Source organism: Neophocaena asiaeorientalis, unplaced genomic scaffold, assembly GCF_003031525.2.
Source record: "Neophocaena asiaeorientalis asiaeorientalis breed wild unplaced genomic scaffold, Neophocaena_asiaeorientalis_V1.1 scaffold46, whole genome shotgun sequence".
In the NCBI taxonomy this organism is placed as follows: Eukaryota; Metazoa; Chordata; class Mammalia; order Artiodactyla; family Phocoenidae; genus Neophocaena; species Neophocaena asiaeorientalis.
In genome coordinates, this window is record NW_020175393.1 from 9,984,404 (window position 1) to 10,006,547 (window position 22,144).

Genomic DNA, 22,144 nt, shown 5'->3' on the forward strand with positions numbered 1-22,144 from the left:
GTCTGTAAGTCTGTTTCTGTTTTATAGATAAGTTCATTTGTGTCATATTTTAGATTCCACATACCTTTTAGTGATTTAAAAAAATTTTTTTTTAATAATTTTTTGGAACAAGTTGCTTTTATTTTTTTTAATATTTATTTATTTAGGCTGCGCCAGGTCTTAGTTGCAGCGCGCAGGATCTTTGTTACGCCGTGTTTAGTTGCGGCATGTGGGATCCTTATTTGCTGCATGAGGACTACTTAGTTGCGGCACGTGGACTACTTAGTTGCGGCATGCACTCATAGTTGCGGTGTGCATGTGGAATCTAGTTCCCTGACCAGGGATTGAACCCGGGCTCCCTGCATTGGGATTTTTGGTTTATATTTCTGCTTCTTCTGAAATCTAGAATCCAGTATGTTTTCCTTTTCCTTTCTCCTCTAAACTTTTAACTGATGTAATATACATAAAGTATATAAATTGTACGTGTACACCTTGAGTGATTTCACAAAGTAAACCCACTTCTGTAAGCAGCACCCAGATCAAAAAATGTCAGAATTCTAGAAGCCACCCTTGCCTACCCTCCCAGTCATTATCTATTCCTCTCCCCGCTCTCCTATATAACCACTGTCCTGATTTCTATTTAGTTTATTTTTGAACTTTATAAAATTGAAATTATGCAGTATATACTTGAGTCTGGCTTCATTCACTCAACATTGTCTTTGTGAGATTCATCCATTCTGTTGTATATAGTTGAGTTTCTGTAGTATTCCATTGTATGAATATACTACAATTTACCCATTCTACTCTTGATGGATATTTGGATTTCGTCCAGTTTTGGACCACTAAGAATAGTGCTGCTATGAACATTTTTGTAAATATCTTTTAGTGTGTGCATTTCTGTTGAGCATATGACTAGAAGTGCTCAGTTATGTGGTTTGTCTGTATTCAGCTTTAGTTTGCCTGTACTCAGCGTTAGTAGATACTACCGAAAGGTTTCCAAAAAGGGTATACTGATTAATAATTCCACTAGCGGTATATGAGAGTTCTAGTTGTTCCACATCTTTTTCAACACTTGCTTTTTTCTCTTGCTTTTTAGCCATTTTGATGAGTGTATAGTGATATCATATTATGGTTTTAGTCTGCATGTTCCTGGTGTTAATGAAATTGAGCACCTTTTTGTAAGTTGATGACCATTCTTCTTTCATGAAGTGCCTGTTTAAGTATTTGCCCATTATTTTGGTTTAATTGTCTTATTCATCTATAGGACTTCTTTATGTATTCTGGATATGAGTCATTATCAAATATATGTATTGCAACATCTTCTGTTTGTGGCTTGTTTTTCACTCTTTTTTTTTTTTTTTAATTTTTTGGCCACACCGTGTGGCATGTGGGGTTCCAGTTCCCCACCCAACCAGGGATTGAACCCGTGCCCCCTACAGTGGAAGCGTGGAGCCCTAACCATTGGGAAGCCAGGGAATTCCCTTGTTTTTTACTCTCTTAATGGTGGATTTTGATGAATAGAGGCTCTTAATTTTAATTTGGTCCAGTTTGTCTTTTTTTTTCTTTATGGATAGTATTTTTTTAAGGTCTTCTTTACCTATTCAAGATCATGAAGAAACTCTCCTATATTATTTTAGAAGCTTTATTGTTTTGCCTTTTACATTTAGATTTACTATCCACTATGTGTGTGTCTGCAGGATGTGAGGTAGGGATCAAGATTCCTTTTTTTATTACATGAGTATCCAATTATAATATCCTTATTAAAGCTTTACTTTTTTCTGTAAAGGTCTTGTGCATTCATTATGTTAGTTCCTAGATGCTTTAATTTTTTTTAATTGCCATTACGATTTTGTGTTTTTTTCTATTATATTCTCCACTTGGTTATTGATGTGTAAGAGAATGATAAGTGATTTCTTTTTTGGTAAGCTTATCTTTGTTTACTTTATCTGCCTGATAAAAACTTGAGATATAATCTGCATGAAAGTGCTTTAATAAAATGTACTTGATGGTTAAAAATATTTTCTTAGGGATTTCCCTGGCAGTTCAGTGGTTAAGACTACTGCAGGGGTCACGGGTTCAATCACTGGTGGGGGAAGTTCTGCATGCTGTGTGGTGTGGCCAAAAAAATATTTTTCTTAGACTAGAATTAAATTAGGGCAATTAAAACTTGCTTTTAATCCGGGTCTTATTATTTTTTTAATCAAAATATTATGAAAGTGGAATTCAGCTGGAGCTCACAGAGCAAAGATTCTGTATCTAGAAGCTTTTTAACACCTTTTCACACACATTTTCTAGTACTTATGATAATGGCTGTATTCAAAACAATGTATCTATTCTCCCCTTCATTTGTAACATGTACTTTAGCTTTATTTTGTAACATTATTCTTATTTATTTATTTTTAAAATTATTTTTTATTTACTTTTGGCTACATTGGGTCTTCATTGCTGCGCATGGGGTTTGTCTAGCTGGGGTGAGTGGGGGCTACTCTTCGTTGCGGTGCGCAGGCTTCTCACTGCGGTGGCTTCTCGTTACAGAGCACAGGCTCTAGGCACATGGGCTGTAGAGCACAGGCTCAGTAGTTGTGGCACATGGGCTTAGTTGCTTCGCGGCATGTGGAATCTTCCCAGACCAGGGATCGAACCTGTGTCCCCTGCACTGGCAGGCAGATTCTTGACCATTATGCCACCAGGGAAATCCCAACATTATTCTTATTTAGAAGAGCTCTTTTAGTGAAAATCTTTGAATGTTGGACGTTAACCAAAAGGATACAAGTTAACTTCTTGGGGGACTTGTCAGGGCATATGTTATTACTTGTAGAAACAATACAGATTTGTTCAGAAAAAACTCCAAGAGTGTTTAGCTTATTTCTAGTTACAGTGGTGAATTTTCCATGGGTTCCATGTTTTAAAGTAAGATGTAAGCTATTAAAGTTTAGTTTTGCTGTCAACAGTTGTATGATGCCTTTTAACATGTTGTATTGAAGGGTAGAGGTGGAACTACCCGGGGAAACTTACGGGAAGGACCATTGAGGAATTATTTTATTTTCTGATCCTGATAGCTGAGTTTATCAAGGTGGAGGCTGCAGATCTTTTAGTTCTTTAGGGAGAATACAATGGACAATGTAATGTGCCACTTAAAGGAGGCAAAGTTATGGTACATTTGCCTTTATTGATTTATTATTATTATTCTGGGATCAGAGTAAGGAAGGGTTTTTTGGTTTTGTTTTTTGTGTTGTGTTTTTGTTGTTGTTGGGTTTTGGGGGGTTGTTGTTTGTTTTTTTTTTTTTTTTTTGGCTGTGTTGGGTCTTCGTTGCTGTGCGAGGGCTTTCTCCAGTTGCAGCGAGCGGGGGCCACTCTTCATCGCGGTGTGCGGGCCTTTCACTGTCATGGCCTCTCCCGTTGTGGAGCACAGGCTCCAGACACGCAGGCTCAGTAGTTGTGGCTCACGGGCTTAGTTGTTCCACAGCATGTGGGATCTTCCCAGACCAGGGCACGAACCCGTGTCCCCTGCATTGGCAGGCAGATTCTTAACCACTGTGCCACCAGGGAAGCCCGGGGTTGTTGTTTTTAAAGGCAAATCTATTGATTATTTTTGACTGCATTGGGTCTTTGTTTCTGTGCGCAGGCGTTCTTTAGTTGTGGCAAGTAGGGGCTACTCTTCGTTGCGGTACGTGGGCTTCTCAATGCGGTGGTTCCTCTTGTGGAGCACGGGCTCTAGGCGCACGGGCTTCAGTAGTTGTAGCACACGGGCTCAGTAGTTTTGGCATGCGGACCCTAGAGCCTGCGGGCTTCAGCAGTTGTGGCACATGGGCTCAGTGGTTGCAGCGCACGGGCTCTAGGGTGCGTGGGCTTCAGCAGTTGTGGGTCACAGGCTTAGTTGCTCCGTGGCATGTGGGATCTTCCCAGACCAGGGCTCGAACCCGTGTCCCCTGCATTGGCAGGTGGATTCTTAACCACTGCACCACCAGGGAAGTCCTGTTATTGTTTTTTTTTTTCTTTCTTTCTTTCTTTTTTGTGGGGGGGCTTAGTTTTGTGTACTACATTTTACTGTGTAGCTAATTTTTTTAAATAAACATTTGGAATTGGTTTTATAATACTTTATTATTTCCTTCCTTCTGCTGGCTTTAGGTTTTGTTCTTTTTCTAATTCTCATAGGTAGTAGGTTAGATTGTTTATTTGAGATTTTTCTGGGTTTTTCTTTGTTTTTTGTTTTTTTTTGGCTGTGCCACACAGTATGTGGAATCTTAGTTCCCAACCAGGGATTGAATCCATGCCCCCTGCAGTGGAAGCGCAGAATCTTAACCACTGGACCGCCAGGGAAGTCCCTGAGATTTTTCTTGTTTTTTTGAGGAAGGCCTGTATCTCTATGGACTTCCCTCTTAGGACTGCTTTTGCTGCATCCCATAGATTTTGTGTGGTTGTGGTTGGTTTTATAGTACTTTAAATTATTTGCTGTTTAAGGGGTTTTTTGAAGGCTATATGCCCTTTTGAAAATCTGTTGAAAGCTGTGGACCCTTGCTTGCCTCAGAAAAATACATATCTACATGTAAGACAGTTTTGCATGTAGTTTTCAGGAGATTCACAGACCCACTGAAACCTACATACCTCGGAATAAGAACTATTATTACATGCTACATTGGTTTTGGAGGGCACCTCATTGTTGAAGAGCTCCCTGGTGAAGATGATGGTACATACCTTTGTTGGTGGTCAAATGTTACTTCAAATGGACATGCTCCTCTTCTATACCTATCTTTCTTACATTTTTATATAAAATGCCAGTGTTTTAAAGAAATCTTATTTCTGTATGAGGAAATAAAAGGTATTCATATATGAAGGAAGAAGTTGCTTTATTGTGTCTAGTTTAAATATTAAGCTTCAAGATGCAGTGATATCTTATTATTTAGAGTGCTCAGAACAGTACAATGTCTAGGAAATGATTTATGATGATATATCATACTCCCGAGTCTTCATATGATGTGTGTAATAAAAAAAAAAAACCTCATAACAGAAATTAGCTGATCTAAGTGCATATACCCTCCCAGAAATTGTTTTTCATGGATGTGACATATTTCAAAGCTAGGAAAAAGAGTTGAGGTATTTGTGATGTTTTTATACTGAAGTTCCCATTCAACTTTACCATGGTGCCTCTTAATGGGTCCTACTCAGCCATGCTGCATTTGCAACTTTGTTTTTTCTGTTTCTGAAACAGTTATGTGTGTGGAAAGTTTAAGTAGTAAGATTAATTAAAAATAAAAGATTAATTTAAAATAAAAGTTTAAATAGTAAAATTAATTAAAAATAACTCAAAAATTGTCAGAGTGAAAACTTACCCTTTGGGGCCATTTTGTAACTGGTTTGTGTTAGCTAAAGAACTCATTTGTTCTCCGTTTGCTTCCTCTTAATTCATTTATTTCTAAGCAAGTATTGAACATGTGAATGCATATAATAAGAAACAGTTGTGTAGTGGTATAAAAAAATATAAATCAACTGTCAGGGATTTCCCTGGAGGTCCAGTGGTTAAGACTCCACACTTACACTGCAGCGGGCATGAATTTGATCCCTGGTCAGGGAACTAAGATCCCCACATACCACCCAGAACAGCCAAAAAAAAGATGATAATAATAATAAAACTAAAAATTAAAAAAATAAATCAATCAACTGCCAAAGTTGAGAGCTGTAAGAGTTGGCTAGACTGCTTGCAGGCTTTGATGAAGTAAGCTGCCATATTGTAAGAGGGCCTTTGGAGAAGCCCCCATGGCTATGCTCTGAGAGCTGCCCTCTGCTGACAGCCAGCAAGAAAATGGGGACCTCAATTCTACAGCCACAAGATGATAAATTTATTTATTTTAATTAATTTATTTATTTTTGGCTGCGTTGGGTCTTCGTTGCTGCGCACGGGCTTTCTCTAGATGCAGCGAATGGGGTCTACTCTTTGTTGCTGTGTGTGGGCTTCTCATTGTGGTGGCTTCTCTTGCTGTGGAGCACGGGCTCTAGGGGCGTGGGCTCAGTAGTTGTTGTGGCTCACGGGCTCAGTAGTTGTGGCTCACCGGCTCTAGAGCGTAGGCTCAGTAGCTGTAGCACACAGACTTAGCTGCTCCGTGGCATGTGAGATCTTCCCGGACCAGGGATCGAACCCACGTCCCCTGCCTTGGCAGGCGGATTCTTAACCACTTTGCCACCAGGGAAGTCCCCAAGATGATAAATTCTGCCAACAACCAGAGGGAGCTTGGAAGGCACTAATCAGCTCATAGCACAGAAGAAGGTACACCCGTTACCAGTATAGGGACTTCTCTTTTGTAGTTATGGTCCCTAGAGTTGTGGGCCATAGCTAGAGGTTTATCAGTTTAATTCCGAAGTTTTGGCACGAATTACCAGTGCTCACTCTTAGAACAGTTCTAGTCAAATGCAGGTGACATGCCCATGTTTATAGAAAATCCTAGGGAATCTACTCCCCCACCAAAAAAAGAACCTAGAATAAGTGAGATTAGCAAGGTTGCAGGGGACAAAGTCAATATGCAAAAATTGGTTGTATTTCTATATATTAAAATTTAAAATGGGAAGTTGACATTTAAAAAGCAATAGCATTAAAACCATAAAATTATTAGAGATATATTTAACAATATATGTGGAAAAACTAGTTCAGTGAAAACTACAAAACATCACTAACAAATTAAAGATGAAATCAATGAAGAGACCATGCTCATGGATTGAAAGATTAAATAATATTAGAGTTCAAATCTCCCCAAATTGACCTACAGATTCATTGCATTCCCTCCAAAATCCCAGCAGGATTTTATAGAAATTGATAAACTGATTCTAAAATTTGTATGGAAATGCAAAGGATGTGGAATAGGCAAACGATTTTGAAAAAGAACTAAGTTGGAAGACTTAACACTACCTGATTTTTAAGAGTTAATTATAAATTTATGGGGACTTCCCTGGTGGTCCAGTGGTTAAGATTTTGCGCTTCCACTGCTAGGGGCATGGGTTTGATCCCTGGTGGGGGAACTAAGATCCTACATGCCGCACGGTGCAGCCAAAAACAAACAAACAAAAACCACAAACAAAGAAGTTTGAGGTGGTCTAGGCAAGAATGAAGAAAAGCTGAATAAAATACAGTGGGTTGCAATGGATATGTGAAATATTTTGAAGTGGGCTTTGGTAACTAAATAACTATAATAAAGGGGAATAAAAGAAAAGAAGCCAAGGGACTTACCTGGTGGTGCAGTGGTTAAGAATCCTCCTGCCATCGAAGGGGACATGGGTTCGAGCCCTGGTCCATGAAGATCCCACATACCAAGGAGCAACTAAGCCCGCATACTGCAACTACTAGAGCCCGCGCTCTGCAACAAGAGAAGCCACCGCAATGAGAAGCCCGCACACCGCAACGAAGAGTAGCACCAGCTTGCTGTAACTAGAGAAAGACCGTGTGCAGCAACGAAGACCCAAGGCAGCCAAAAATAAAAATAATTAATTAATTAAAAAAAAAAAGAAGCCAATATTAGATTTTAAACCTTTAAGAGAAATAAGGAGTTGTTTGGGAAAGAGAACCTTTGGGGAGGAAGATATAATAAAGGTTGACTTTAGTAGTATTTTGTTTGATACTGTAATGAAAAATTCAAGAAGACTTTTCCTGTAGGGAGGTAGAAATAAGGGATTAAAGTTAAGAGCTTGGGGATAGAGATTAAGATTTGCATGTACTTAGCATAAACAAATTGAAACATAAGCCAGTACCAGTTCACCAAGAGAAAAAGCATATATACAGAGAAGAGGAGAACGTTGCTCTGTATCTGCAGTTACGGTGTTAGAGGAGGGAGATAGACCAGCAAAGGAGAGAAACAGCAGCCCTCAATAGCTGGAAAATACTTCCTTCTATGTGCTCATCTTCCTCCTCTTCTCCATATATGTGACCCTTCACTCTGCCTCTCCAAGATATTTTGAATTTCCTTGCCGTGTTCATACCTCATTACAGCCTCTTTAAAACAGCATGTGTATATTTCCTAACTTCCTTGTTATATAATACTTTTAAAATGTTTTTCAAAACTGTGACTAGTTCTAAATTGGATAGTAAGGTATTTTCAAAGCCCTAAGGTACAAAGCTACTTCTAATTTAAATAGTTTGTCAAGAGAATAAATCTAGTGCCTCTGATTGGACTTAAGCTATTCAACTGGAACCAGTCTCTAAAAATACATAAATGCTAACTTAAGTTTGTACTGAAGCGTGCGATAATTCTGAATATTTTCTAATTGAGTAACTTAATAGAATTCTTGGTGATGTGCAAGGGAAGTTGGAAGAAGAAAGTTCAAAAACTGGAGAGAGAAAACAGATGTACTTTTAAGTCATTACTCATGAAAGACAATACAAAATATTTGTTGCTTATTAGAGCTTATAAGGTTCAGCCAATGCTGGGAGATAAGGCTGCTAGAATTGGTATGAAGGAGAAATTTATCTCTGTTGTGATACTGAATAGTCTTCTAAAACGGCTGCCATTTTTGGTGAAAACCTACATATGTAAAGTACCTGAAATCTAAGCATTTCTGCATTAGATAACACAAATAAAACCCTGATTTTTTAAAAAAAGAAGTCTAACTGTTACCTCTCAACTTTTCAGAGGAAATGCGAAAACAAGGCTTATTGCAATGGCTTGATTCTCTTCAGACTGATAACACCACCTCTCCAGACCTACAGCTCACTGTGGGAGCAGTGATCGTGGAGGAAATGAGAGCAGCCATAGAGAGGCAGACTGGTTTTCAGTGTTCAGCCGGGATTTCACACAATAAGGTGAAGGCTAATAGTAGATTTCAAAGAGAAACACAGATATCTGTAGTTAAACACAGCAGGCATAGAAACAAACAAAAAAAAGAAAAACAAAAACAAAACAAAAAACAAACAGCCAGGATAGGTATGAGTGGGCATTTAAATCATTACACATATACTTTGAAATGGGTTTCTACTTAAACTTCATGGTGAAGACCACATAAAAACCTAAGTAATTCTTTATCATGGGAATTGACATTACACATGTACTTTCCTAAGAAGCAGGCTGAAAATTTTGCTGGAAATGGTTATTTACATAGTTGTATCCACAGTATTTCCTTAATGACTGAACTATCCAAAGAAAGGAGGAGGCAGGACTTCCCTGGTGGTCCAGTGGTTGGGACTCGGCGCTTTCACTGCCGGGGGCCCTGGGTTCAATCCCTGGTCAGGGGACTAAGATCCTGCAAGCAAACAAAGAAAGGAGGAGGCAGGACTTCCCTGGTGGTCCAGTGGTTGGGACTCGGCGCTTTCACTGCCGGGGGCCCTGGGTTCAATCCCTGGTCAGGGGACTAAGATCCTGCAAGCAAACAAAGAAAGGAGGAGGCTAGTAGGAACCTATTTCTTTCCTTTTCGGTTGCTGAATTTTCTAGTATTGTCTCACTTCTTATGTGGAGTTCTGGGTGTTCTATGCTTTTGTTCTGTGCTTTTTGATTAAACTGCAGTGTGGCCCTGGGATCTTCATCCCCTTTGGTGTAGACTCAGTAGTCGGGCAGTGGCTGATTATTCCTAGTTACTACCTTTTCTCCCTCACTCAAGAAGAGGAAAGTTCTGCACTGCTCAGCTTGTGGGATCTTAGTTCCCCAACCAGGGATTAAACCCCAGCCCACGGCAGTGAGAGCACCGAGTCCTAACCACTGGAGCGCCAGGGAATTCCCAAGAAGAGGAAAGTTGCCAAACTACTCAGTAGAGTTTTGGGTTTTTTTTTTTTTCTGGTTAGGTGGAGGGAGGGGAAACAAAAGTCTCAATGTAATAATTTAAACTAGACTAAATGTGGCCTAGTAGAATTTCAGGGAATCTCCAATGAATTTGAAGAGTGATTTTATATTTTTCCTACCAATTATAAGTTGTTAAATGATACCACTGAAGTACCTTATTCTTTGAAAAGACTTCTCAAGGGTTTTTTCATTTGGAAGTCTTATTTAATATAAGAAGATGTTTGCTATTGGACAATGACTTTGAGCCCAGTCTTTATCACAGATGCTAAATGATGGTAATCTGCATTAAATCTGGGACTCAAAATGGACTAACCATTAATCAAGAAATGTATATAAATGGAGTAGGGTAAAATGAGTTTGTTTTAGCATTTTCTTATGGACGTACTAAGAAATGCATCTTAAGTCTCTTCTGTAGCTTCTCTACTTTTTCACCCTCTTGAAATAGGAAAACCTTAAGGAATAGATGAGGGTGGAATAAATGACTAAAGAAAGACTGAGAATGGAAGATGTGGAAAGAACAATGAGGATAATGATAGTGGGTCATGTTTTCCACTGTGGATATTGTGGGACACCAAGCTTTGGAGATGTCTTGAGTTTCTGGTTTTGTTTTTGTTTTTAACGTGGAAACCATTAGTTACAGCCCTTAAGCTGTGCCGTGTATATGTTTGTGTTAATATTCACCAACTCTGTGTGTGGGTGTTGACAGTAATGGGGTTATTATACTTTCCATGCTCCAGGTTCTGGCAAAGCTGGCCTGTGGACTAAACAAGCCCAACCGGCAGACCCTGGTCTCACATGGGTCAGTCCCACAGCTCTTCAGCCAAGTGCCTATTAGCAAAATGTAAGTATTCAGGGAGCACCTTAGATTTCACTTCTATATATGTGAAGGCCGTCTCTGGTTGTAGTTTCTTCTGTTCCTTAAGGATTGGAGCCAGGGAAAATAGGTACCATGGGGACAGGAGAGAGATGACACAGAAAATTTTACAAACATGCTGAGATTTTTTTCTTAATGAACTTTCAATTCCGGATTATCTGTGGAAGATACTTAATCCTGAATTTTAAAAAAATGAACTGTTTTTTAGCCATATGTTTAACTTCCTTCTAGGTTTTTTACTCAAGCCTGTTACTAAATAACAAATAGGAATTTTACTTCTTTTCTTTGTTCTAGTAGCGTATCAAGCTGTTCAGGGCTACTGAATTGCTCCCAAATAAAATTAATAACTAGGTTGTGCATACCAATAGTGTGTCCTTGACAAGAGCTTATAATATTGTTGAAGGGACAAGATATATCTGTTCAAAGCAATAGTGAAAGTGCTATCATCAAGACTATATGTGAGTAACTGCTAAATGAATTGTACAGGTAGTTACCAAAGTTCATAAAAGTCATCTGAGAAGGACTTATGAAAAAGGCATGGGATTTTGTTTTGAGATTGGCATAATTCAGAGAGTCAGATGAGAATAGAAGAGAAATACCAATTTGGAGACTGTTTTGAGCACCAAGAGGGAGAAAATATATTTCCAGTGAACTGGGACCATATTGAGGAAGATAAGTGATGGGAAAAGGACTGAACAGAGAGGTTGAGGACAGATTATTAGACATCTCAAGGGCCAAGCTGAAGAGTTTTGTGGGGTTTTTTTACTATATTCTTAAATATAAAATGTTTTAGCTATGGAAGGGGTTTGTTTTGGAGGTGGAATTTTAATCCCTAAATGGGACAGTAGATCCTGTACAATTGAAAGTTTTATACACAGTTGACTTGATAACTAATTAATGACTTTACCCTTGTGTTTATGCTATGGTTAGTCTTCTTCCCAGGCCCTAACTTCCAGAGTACTGAATTCCCAGAGTCGTCTAGTCTTATGCTAGAAAATCAATAGTTTACAGGACCAGTGTGTGTTCTCATTTTCCCTGAACTCTCTGGAGAGCTTCTTATACAGGCAAAATGTTTTGCATCTACTGCTAACTAGATATTTATGATGTGACCTATAAATCTTTTGTCTTTTTTTGGTTGTTGTTAGCCGTAGTCTTGGAGGAAAGCTAGGGGCTTCTGTCATTGAAATCCTGGGGGTAGAATACATGGGAGAACTGACCCAGTTCACTGAATCCCAGCTCCAGAGTCATTTTGGGGAGAAGAACGGGTAAGTGATTCCTAATACTTTTCAATCATAACCTTTATGGATATGCTAAATTCAAATGTAGACAAGAACATCAGGTAAAATCTAGACCTATCTTTGGGTTAATATTTGCTCCTCGAGGTAATTGCATTGGTCCTTTTGCTTTAAAATATTAAATCATTATAACCTATTAGTCTAGTTTTTTTCACGTGCCTAAATAGGTTGGTAGATAGGAACTGTTACTCTGAAGCTCTGATATACACATGTACAACATTTATGTGTGCTAAGATGCTGTTGTTCTCTTAAAAATCCTTGTATTTATGCTTACTAAGTACCAAAAATACTTGGGGATATGAAATATGTGGCTTAGTTGGCACTTTTCCAAAAACACAAATGATGACTTGGCTTTAGAAAGCATAATGTGTTCTCCTTGGCAATTTATCATTACTGGAATTCATTGGGAAGGGCAAGGATTCTGTTACGGGTGAGGTGTACTTAATTTTGAACAAATTTTTCCTTTTTCATGAAAGGTATAAAAGGTAGTATAATATAGGTATTTTGTTTTAACAAGGATAATCATTTGCTTTCACCTTAAACTTTTTTGCTGGTTTCTTAGATCTTGGCTATATGCCATGTGCCGGGGGATTGAACATGATCCAGTTAAACCCAGGCAAATACCCAAAACCATTGGCTGCAGCAAGAACTTCCCAGGAAAAACAGCTCTGGCTGCTCGAGAACAGGTAGGCAGACACTCTTGACAGAACATTGCCTCTTTTAAGGGAGTTGGTGGGTAGGTTTTGGTAGCTGTGGAAAGTTAGATGGGACCTTTATGCTGTAAAATATGAAGGAAATAGAAGGTTTTTTGTGTGCTGAAAATTGATTAGTTTAACTTGGGATTTTTTTTTATTATTATTTTTTCCCTTTCTTCCATCTAAAAAGAAATAGAATGGAGCTGATTGAAGTTTGAAATGGAATTACTCATTTTTTGGTAGGTGAAATCTTAGGAGGTCAGGATACTGTGCCTCAAGTGTGTGTCTTTTTTTTTTTTTTTTTTTTTGCGGTACGCGGGCCTCTCACTGTTGTGGCCTCTCCCGTTGTGGAGCACAGGCTCCGGACGCGCAGGCTTAGCGGCCATGGCTCACGGGCCCAGCTGCTCCGCGGCATGTGGGATCTTCCCGGACCGGGACACGAACCCATGTCCCCTAGCATCGGCAGACGGACTCTCAACCACTGCGCCACCAGGGAAGCCCACTGTGTCTTTTTTTCTCAGAGCTGGAACATGCCTGAAATTCACCTGATGGCATGCCAGCAGGAAAAGAATGAAAGCTCTTGAGCTAGGGCAGGTCAGAGTACTGAAGATTTCTATGATCTGGGGATCTTTACAGGGGAGACTTTGTTGCACACTTCCATTTTGGGGAGAACTGAACAAAACCACCATTTAGTTCTTTGAAATGAAAGATTAAAGTCTCAATACTTTTTTTAGGTACAATGGTGGCTTTTGCAATTAGCCCAGGAACTAGAGGAGAGACTAATCAAGGACCGAAATGATGTAAGATTTTCTTTCTTTATTCCTGGGGTGAGGTTTGGGATTTAAATACAAGTTGCTCCTTACCTTATGGAGCAGAAACAAAGATACAAAAAGATACCAGCTGGAAAATTTTAAGAAATCTTTTATCTTTTCCCATAAAACTGCCATAAAACTCAGTATGATTCTCAAAAGCGTGGATCTGTGAACGTAAGACCTGACTACCCCTGTCTCCCTCACTACCATTTGCTTTTACTTTTTTGTATTTTATCTAAATGTTACTGCAGCTCTGAATATACAGTGGGTCTTCATCAGAACCATTAAGCAGGACATTTAGGGTTTGGACTGTAAATTATTCGGCTTTAACATAGTCCATGTGACAACGAAGTACTCAGTTTTAGAGACAGAGTCGTAGGTCAAAGATGAAACATCTGATTAGTTTATCTTCTCTCTTTCAAAAAAAAAGCTCTATTGATACATATATATATATATTTACATACCATGAAATTCACCCATTTATAGTATGCAGTTCAGTAGTTTTAGTATATTTCAGAGTTGTTCAACTATTCCATAATCAATTTAAGAACACTTCATAACCCAGAAAAGAAATCCTATACCCACTAATAGTTACTCCCCCAGCCCTACGCAAACACTAGTCTGCTTTCTGTCTCTATAGACTTAATTATTCTGGACATTTCATATCTATGGAATAATATAATATGTGGCTTTTTGTGTGACTGGCTTGAAATCTTTCAATTAACATAATATTTTCAAGGTTTACCCATATTGTAGCGTCTATCAGTACTTTATTCCTTTTTATCACAACATTCTGTTGAATGGATATACCACATTTCATTTATCAATTCATCAGTGAATGGATATTTCCACTTTTTGGCTATTATGAATGATGTTGCTGTGAGCATTCATGTACAGATTTTTGTGTAGACATGTTTTCATTTCCCTTGTATATATACCTAGGAGGAGAATTGCTGAGTCACATGGCAACTCTATGTTAGCATACCAGACTGTTGCTGCACTATTTTACACTCCCAGCAGTGTAAGAGGGTTCTAATTTCTCTATATCTTTGTCATTGTCTTTTAAAAAATTTTTAGTGGGTGTGAAGTGGTATCTCATGGTTTTCAGGTGCTTATTGGCTACTTTATTTTCTTTCGAGAAATGTCTGTCAAGATCCTTTGCCCATTTTTGAAGTGGGTTGTCTCTTTATATTGAGTTTTAAAAGTTCTGTGTGTATTCTGGGTATAAGTCCCTTGTCAAATATATAATTTGCAAATATTTTCTCCCATTCTGTGGATTTTCTTTCCATTTTCCTGATGGTATTGTTTGATGTGTCCTCTCCAGTTGAGACATCAACTATATACTGTCAGGAATCATCTATAATTACCTGTTTGCCCCTTTTTAGCTGAGGTGGTGGTAAATGTTTGTTCTTTGGGAGGCATCATAAAGAGGTTGTGTTATGGGTCTATTTGACTTTTCCCACTAGGTGTCGCTCCGTTCTCATCTCTTTATTCTCTAACAGTCAATGACCTCATGTCCTATCATCTCCCCCTAGCTCACTCCCCTCTAGACTCCACTTGCTGGCCTCCTCCCCATTTATTTAACACACCAAGTAAATTTCACCTTCACCTTCTCCCCAACTCCCCTGTCATATCAGCAGCCTCCATCACTCCCTGCCTTACTCTGCTTTTTTCCATGGCATTTTGTGGTCATTTCTATTACATGCCTACTTATTTATTATATGCAGCTCCTACTACAAGATAAGATCCAGAAGGGCCTGGACTTTTTGTTCTCTCCTGTATCTCTAGATAGTGCCTGATACATAGTAGGCAGTCAGTTATAGTTGAACGGTTTTAGTCAACAAGGACTTGTTTGTAATTGCCTATTTGTATTCTCTCGAGATATACAAATCTGTATAAACTGTATTTACAAAATGCACAAAAATACAAAATGTATTTTTACCTAGAAGTTGGTTGCTGCTCTTGGTTTGTGTTAGGGGTGTTTCTTCTCACTAGAACCTTTTGATTTTGAGGGGATCCCTATGTATACTTTTTACCTTCTTGCCTCGACCTTAATTTCTTAGTTTGCTTTGCATCAACAGTACTCAGATGCTTAGACGTCACTGAAAAGTGTATCAATGATCATGCTCTCTAGAGGCAGGCTCACTATACTTTATCTTCTATAGATGGGCTGTAAGGAGGTGCTAGTGGAAACTACTGCTGTTTTTTTGTTGTTGTTAAGATTGAAATATTTATGCATTTAACAAACACGTATTTTTTAATTAATTAATTAATTTTTGGCTGCGTTGGATCTTCGTTACTGCACGTGGGCTTTCTCTAGTTGCATCGAGCAGGGGCAACTCTTCACAGCAGTGTGTGGGCTTCTCATTGCGGCGGCTTCTCTTGTTGAGGAGCACGGGCTCTAGGGGCATGGGCTTCAGTGGTTGTGGAACACGGGCTCAGTAGTTGTGGCTCGCGGGCTCTAGAGCGCAGGCTCAGTAGTTGTGGCTCGCGGGCTCTAGAGCGCAGGCTCAGTAGTTGTGGCTCGCGGGCTCTAGAGCGCAGGCTCAGTAGTTGTGGCACATGGGCTTAGTTGCTCTGCGGCATGTGGAAGCTTCCCGGACCAGGGATCGAATCCGTGTCCCCTTCATTGGCAGGCGGATTCTTAACCACTTGTGCCACCAGGTAAGTCCACTTCTGCTCTTAAGCATAAGAGCATCAGAGCAGATTAAAGAATAGATCCACTACTCAATCCTGACACCCTTTCAGTGACTTACATGAACCCTCCTTCAGTCACAAACTAGAATATAGTATTACAAGTATTTAGTATAACCTTCCTGCACGGACACCACCAAAAAACAAAACAAAACATTCAGGAGAATCCATTTTCATTTATTCTGTCCTGTTCCCATTACCTGTCAAAATATCCTAGATATTCTAATATTCCATCATCTAAATTATGTCTTCTCCAATTATTTATACTCAGAAACAGCACAAAATTTAAAAAAATTAAACCTATTCCCAAACCATTCTGTCACCCTGGTTTTTTCCTCTCACAGACATCACGATATAGAATCCACATGCTCAAGGTAACTTCAGTTCTGTCTCAATCCATTTACACCCACAGAATGACAGGGTGGCCACTCAGTTGGTCGTGAGCATTCGCGTCCAAGGAGACAGACGTCTCAGCAGCCTGCGCCGCTGCTGTGCCCTTACTCGCTATGATGCTCACAAGATGAGCCAGGATGCATTTGCTGTCATCAGGAACTGTAACACTTCAGGAACCCAAACGGAATGGTGAGTTTCCTTCTAACTCATCTTCTTTTGAGACTTAAACCCTGTCTTTATTTAAAATTAGTGGGTATATAAGCATTCCAGCTGGGGTAGGACACAGTAGAAGCACCAGAAACAAGGCAGCTCAGCTGCAGCCTCTTTGCCTACATTTGGTTTGAGAGGCAGAGTGAACCGATACTATCCCTGCCTGTATCAATTTGCTATAGTCAGGGGAATGACCAATTGTACTTAGAGTACAGAACTCAAGTTTCAGGGAACTTTTCTCTCAACTGCTTGATGGTTCTATCTTAAAATCATCTTCCTTGATAATGAAAGTGACCTATTCACCAGCAATCTCTCTCTCACATCCCAACTCAGTTACAAGCTCCACTGGTGTAATGCCAAATGTCATAATAATAAACTGCACTTCAGCTGGCCATTAAAGATAACCGAGTATATACTGGAGTGTGTTCATTTACTGTCCAGATATTAATGATTTCAGTACTGGAATACCATAATTATTTAACATCGCCTCTTAAATTGAAAAAAGGATTCCAGATTCACAATGTAAATATAATTATGTGAGGAAGATAAATTGGTTGTTTATTTATAGATCTACATTGGAGATTATAAAAAGAAAAGTTTAGTTAGGCACCTAAGTTACTGCATATCTGAATATAAGGGTACTACATGTATGGGTCTCTAAAGGTAGAATCTTTGTTCTTAGAATAATTTACTTTTACTTCCTGGTATATTTATTTTCAAATATTGAATGGTTTTACTGACCAAATGATAATTGTGATACTATGTTCACAATAAACCTTGTAAATTGACAGACTATAACAAATACTACTCACCAAGAGTGTGAAATATCGACAGGGAAGCATAACGTTGTCTGATTATAAGACTGTCCCAGAGCATGAAAGAGGAGAATAGTGAGATACTGTCATGATAACTTTTAAATTTACCTCATCAAGGGACTAATCTGTATATAAAAGCACATTTCATCTTCCAAAATTCAACTCATGTGAAAATTTATTTGGGTAATTAGACATGAGGAACTTTATGACAGGAATTTCTTGAAATATTTCTGAGACCAGATAACCAAAGCAGCTGTGAAATTTCATTCTCTAAAAATTCCAGAGTTCAAAGTCTGTCAGAGTTCCGGTTCTGTTTAAAAACAGAAGAGTGCGTAAGAGGATTTTTTCAAAAGTCTTTCCACTCTAAATATTCTAAAGCTTTTTTATTGCCCTGAATAGTTTCTTGCCTCAACCCTGAATTTCAGCAGCTCTGTAGAAGTATCTTATGAAAACAATAAACCCAGCTGTCAGGGGATCCAACTTACACATCTGACTTGGTAGGTGTTCACCAAAGTCAGTGGTTCTCAAGGTGTGGTCCTAGACCAGCCACATCAGCATCACCTGAGAACTTGTTAGAATGGCAAATTCTCTGCCCATCCCAGGTCTACTGAATCTATTAATCCAATATACCCTAAAGTCTGAGAACCACTGCAGTAACAGTTTCCTTTTGTGGCAGAACCAGAATCCCAATCATTTACAAACTGAACCTGTGACCTGGTGCTAATCTTATTCTTTTACTTTCTATTCAGGTCCCCTCCCCTTACAATGGTTTTCCTCTGTGCTACCAAATTCTCTGCCTCTGCCCCTTCACCTGGCACAGACATCACCATCTTCTTGAGCAGTGACCCAAGTTCTCCATCAAAGGTGCCAATTACCAGTTCAGAAGCTAAGACCCAGGAAAATGGCCCAGCGGTGACAACCACTAAGAAAGCAACCACTTCTCTGGAATCATTCTTCCAGAAAGCTGCAGAAAAGCAGAAAGTCAAAGAAGCTTCACTTTCTTCTCTTACTGCCACTACGCAGGCCCCCATGAGCAATTCACCCTCCAAGCCCTCATTACCTTTCCGAACCCGTCGTACTTCAGGAACTGAGCCCTTCTTTAAACAGAAGAGTCTGCTTCTAAAGCAGAAACAGCTTACTAATGTTTTCTTCCCTCCACAAAAACCACAGTCCAGTCCTAAAGAGTTACCAAATTGTTTTCCAACAGAGTGTCCAGACTGTGCCCCTGTCTGTGAAAAGGTGCTGAAGCTAGGATCCTTCAAAGCAACTCCTGCAGAGATGGATTTGGCCCAGAACAGCCTAAGCAGCCTTGCGTCTTTAACTTCCAAGTCTGCTCTGGAGGTGGCTCAGAAGGCATCTACCACCTCCAGTCTTCTGGCTGCTGAGGACCAAGTGCCCTGTGAGAAGTGTGGCTCTCTGGTACCCGTATGGGAGATGCCAGAGCATACAGACTATCACTTTGCGTTGGACTTGCAGAAATCCTTTTTGCAGCCCCACTCCAACCCCCAGGTTGCTCCTGCCAGTTCTCCTCAAGGCAAAAGAAATCCCAAGAGCCCTTTGGCCTCCAGTAATAAACGCCCTAGGCCTGAGGGCATGCAGACATTGGAATCATTTTTTAAGCCATTAACACACTAGTGCTGCCCTCAGGCTTGCTGCAGGGTTTTAAAATTTTATTTGTAACTGGGAGATGGAAATATGTTCACTTCTCAAGGAAATTTATAACTTTATAAAATTTTTAATAAGGAAAATAATCTGGTTAGATGCTGAGTTAAGGCTCCCACCTCAGGGATTCTAATTCTGTTGTTGACAGGGAAGTAAAAACTCATCTTCCAGAGATACAACCATATTGAGTTTTTAATTGTTGGTCTTTAGGGAAGCAGTGTCATACAGTTTAAAATGCCTGGGCCTCGGAAGTTAAGAGATCTGGTTCCAAACCTGGCTTTGCCTCTTGAAATACGGCCTTGAGCAACTGAGATAATGCCTTAGATTACTGAAGATTAAGAAAAATGTACTTAAAGTATGTAGCTTAACATTGGTACATAAAAGGAACTGAGTGAAAAAAAGTTAAAAAAAATTTTTTTATGTGAGGTGAAGACCTGAAACCCTAAAGTGGTAACTAATTTAGGGCAGGACTGTGTACAGAGAAGCTACTCAATAAATACTGAATTTCATTCAAGTAAACCCTATCATAGCCACAATTTTAGCCATTGGCCCTTCTACCTCTTGCAGTGAGACTGTTACTGGGCCAGCTCAGGAACTCTGTTTAGATTGGCTAAGTCATGATCAGAACTAGATCATCTCTAGGACCTTGTTACTCCAAGTGTGATTTTGAGGGGCAGCAGCTCCACCACCAGAGAACTTGTTAGAAATAGTCTCAGCCTTACCCCCACCCCTACTGAATTTGTATATTAACAAATTTGAGAAATACCCATCTAGAAGATAATAACAGCCCACCAGGTTTGTAGAGGGCAAGGTCATTTCCTTAAACCCTAAAGACAAATGTAAGAGGTAAATGCTTGGGCCTTCAGGGTCACTGGCACGTTCATCTCTTCTCTACTGAAGTGTGAATCTTTAGTTTAGGGTTTTAAATGAATTACTGTAGCTTTTTGCACTAGTCCATGTTTATAGTACTGTATTCTTAATCTCCATTCTTGTGTGTGGAAAGTCAGTTTTGGCATTTCTGATATGGGAAATGTTGATTACACAGAGAACCCAATCAAAGATGAACTGAGTGGTGGCAGTGGAGGGGGGAGATAAGAGGGTAGGGACCCCCTTCCCATACATGTACTCAAACCAGTACTTTTAGGCTTATTTTAGCTTATTTATAAATTGGGGGTCTGTAATTTGAAGGGGGAACATTTGAAAACCACTGTCTAGCAAATTATTTCTTCTTCCAGAAAGACCTTCCACTTTTGTGGCAGTTAAATATCTAATAAAAGATAGTGCTTACTGTATATATGGCTCTTTCCCTACTAGATTTGTAGATTTCTTAAAGGCAAGAATTCTTCAGAGTGCCTTGCACACAATAGGTGCTTGATATTCACTGGATGAAATGTATATACTGAAAATTTTAAGATTACCAGAACTATAACAATAAAAATGTACATACTACTTACACACCTTTTTATACTCCTCAATGTTGCATTAATGTAGCAAAGTGCCTCATTAGTTTGTGGAGATGTCTGGGTATCGTTTTCCAAAACTTCCTTTCCTAATCTAGGGAGAAGTTTAAAAAAAAAATCTCCTCTGGGTGCTGTACAGATCAAGTTGAACAAATTTTTAACACTTCAGTTGACTGGAAGGAGTCAAATAGAAAAGTAATGTGGTAGAAACCTTGGTTTCATTGACCTTCTAGAGGCCAAGACAGGTAGTGAGGGGAGGTAGGGGGAGCACTAGTGAATAACCAATAAACACAATACCAGCAGCACACGTTGTTTTCTTGGGAATGCCAGCCCTGCCCCAGCATACTGGCAGTGAGCCTGTGGAGGGGGCAGCAGACAGACATGCAAACGTCAGTGTTGGGAGAAGGCTATAGTACCTTTTTGCTGACTATAACCTTCCCTCATAGCGGTTTATCAGCAACTGTACAGAAGGAAGTAAATGGTTCTTAGTTCCCAACACCAAGAGCAAGTTCTTCAACCACAGGCTTCTTAGTAGCAAGTTAAACCAGTGATATATAAAAAGCAGCTGAGCCTGAAGGGTAGGGAGGCTATCACTTTAATACCCTGGAGGCAGAATACCCGTGGGACCATGGCCCACATTTATCATTAAATTTCTTTTGCAAGGATCAGTACTGGAAATGTAGTCCCTGCTTTTTTTTTTTTTGGCCACACTGCGCAGCATGCGGGATCTTAGTTCCCCTACCAGGATCAAACCCTCGCCCCGCTGCAGTGGAAGCGTGGAGTCTCAACCACTGGCTGCCAGGGAAGGCCCTGTAGTCCCTGCTTTTTACAGTCGACTTTAACCTTGGGCCATATTTCTTCACCCATAAAATGTGGTAGTCAGGTACTCTGAACACAAACAGGAGGAAGGGACAAAGGTTTCGCCAGCTGGCTTTCGGCTCCAAAAAGCCAGTTTAGATTATATAAACCTCACGTCAGGCTACTTTGCATTGCTAGGAAAAGTGTGAGGACCAGACTGCCATGTCCCTAAATTCTACTCGTCATTAAGTAGCTGGCACGCTTATCTCCAAATCTCTGACAGGGCACAGTCATCAGCCTCCTTACCCCTGTGACCATTAGCAAGTGGCCAACTCCTCAAGTACAGGGTGGACACCTATCTTAGCTGAAAAGGTGGTAGTTTCACTTTCTATTCTGCTCAAAGAACTATGCAAAACAGGCCAGAATCCTTGAGTCACAGCACTGGAATACTGATTGCCAAGTGGAGGAGAGGAAAGGAGGCAGGGTGAATGAGATACCAAATGTGTTCTTCCCCCATTCAGGGCTCAGCAGTGTAAGGGTTTCACTCGTCTCTGATCCTGGAGAGGAATCCAGCTCTGGAAGATGCGCCTGGGTCTTAAGCATAAGCACAGTGTGCTCAATAAAACATTTTTATTCTGTACAATATATATATGTGTATTTAAATATATATATATATATATAATATATATGTATATATATATGCA

The 22,144-nt window shown here is 39.7% G+C and overlaps 1 protein-coding gene across 3 annotated transcripts in view; it reads left to right on the top strand.

Annotated features, from left to right (window-relative positions):
• Positions 1-20,635, top strand: part of POLH (DNA polymerase eta) — a 31,503-nt gene extending 10,868 nt beyond the window's left edge. For all 3 annotated transcript variants that reach the window (XM_024765989.1, XM_024765990.1, XM_024765992.1), the window contains 7 exons: positions 8,592-8,761; positions 10,470-10,573; positions 11,752-11,871; positions 12,464-12,587; positions 13,331-13,396; positions 16,515-16,684; positions 18,270-20,635. In XM_024765989.1, coding sequence (XP_024621757.1) covers positions 8,592-8,761; positions 10,470-10,573; positions 11,752-11,871; positions 12,464-12,587; positions 13,331-13,396; positions 16,515-16,684; positions 18,270-19,155 — 1,640 coding nt within the window. In that variant the 3' untranslated portion in view covers positions 19,156-20,635. The remainder of the gene's footprint in view (positions 1-8,591; positions 8,762-10,469; positions 10,574-11,751; positions 11,872-12,463; positions 12,588-13,330; positions 13,397-16,514; positions 16,685-18,269) is intronic.
• Positions 20,636-22,144: the final 1,509 nt, after the last annotated feature.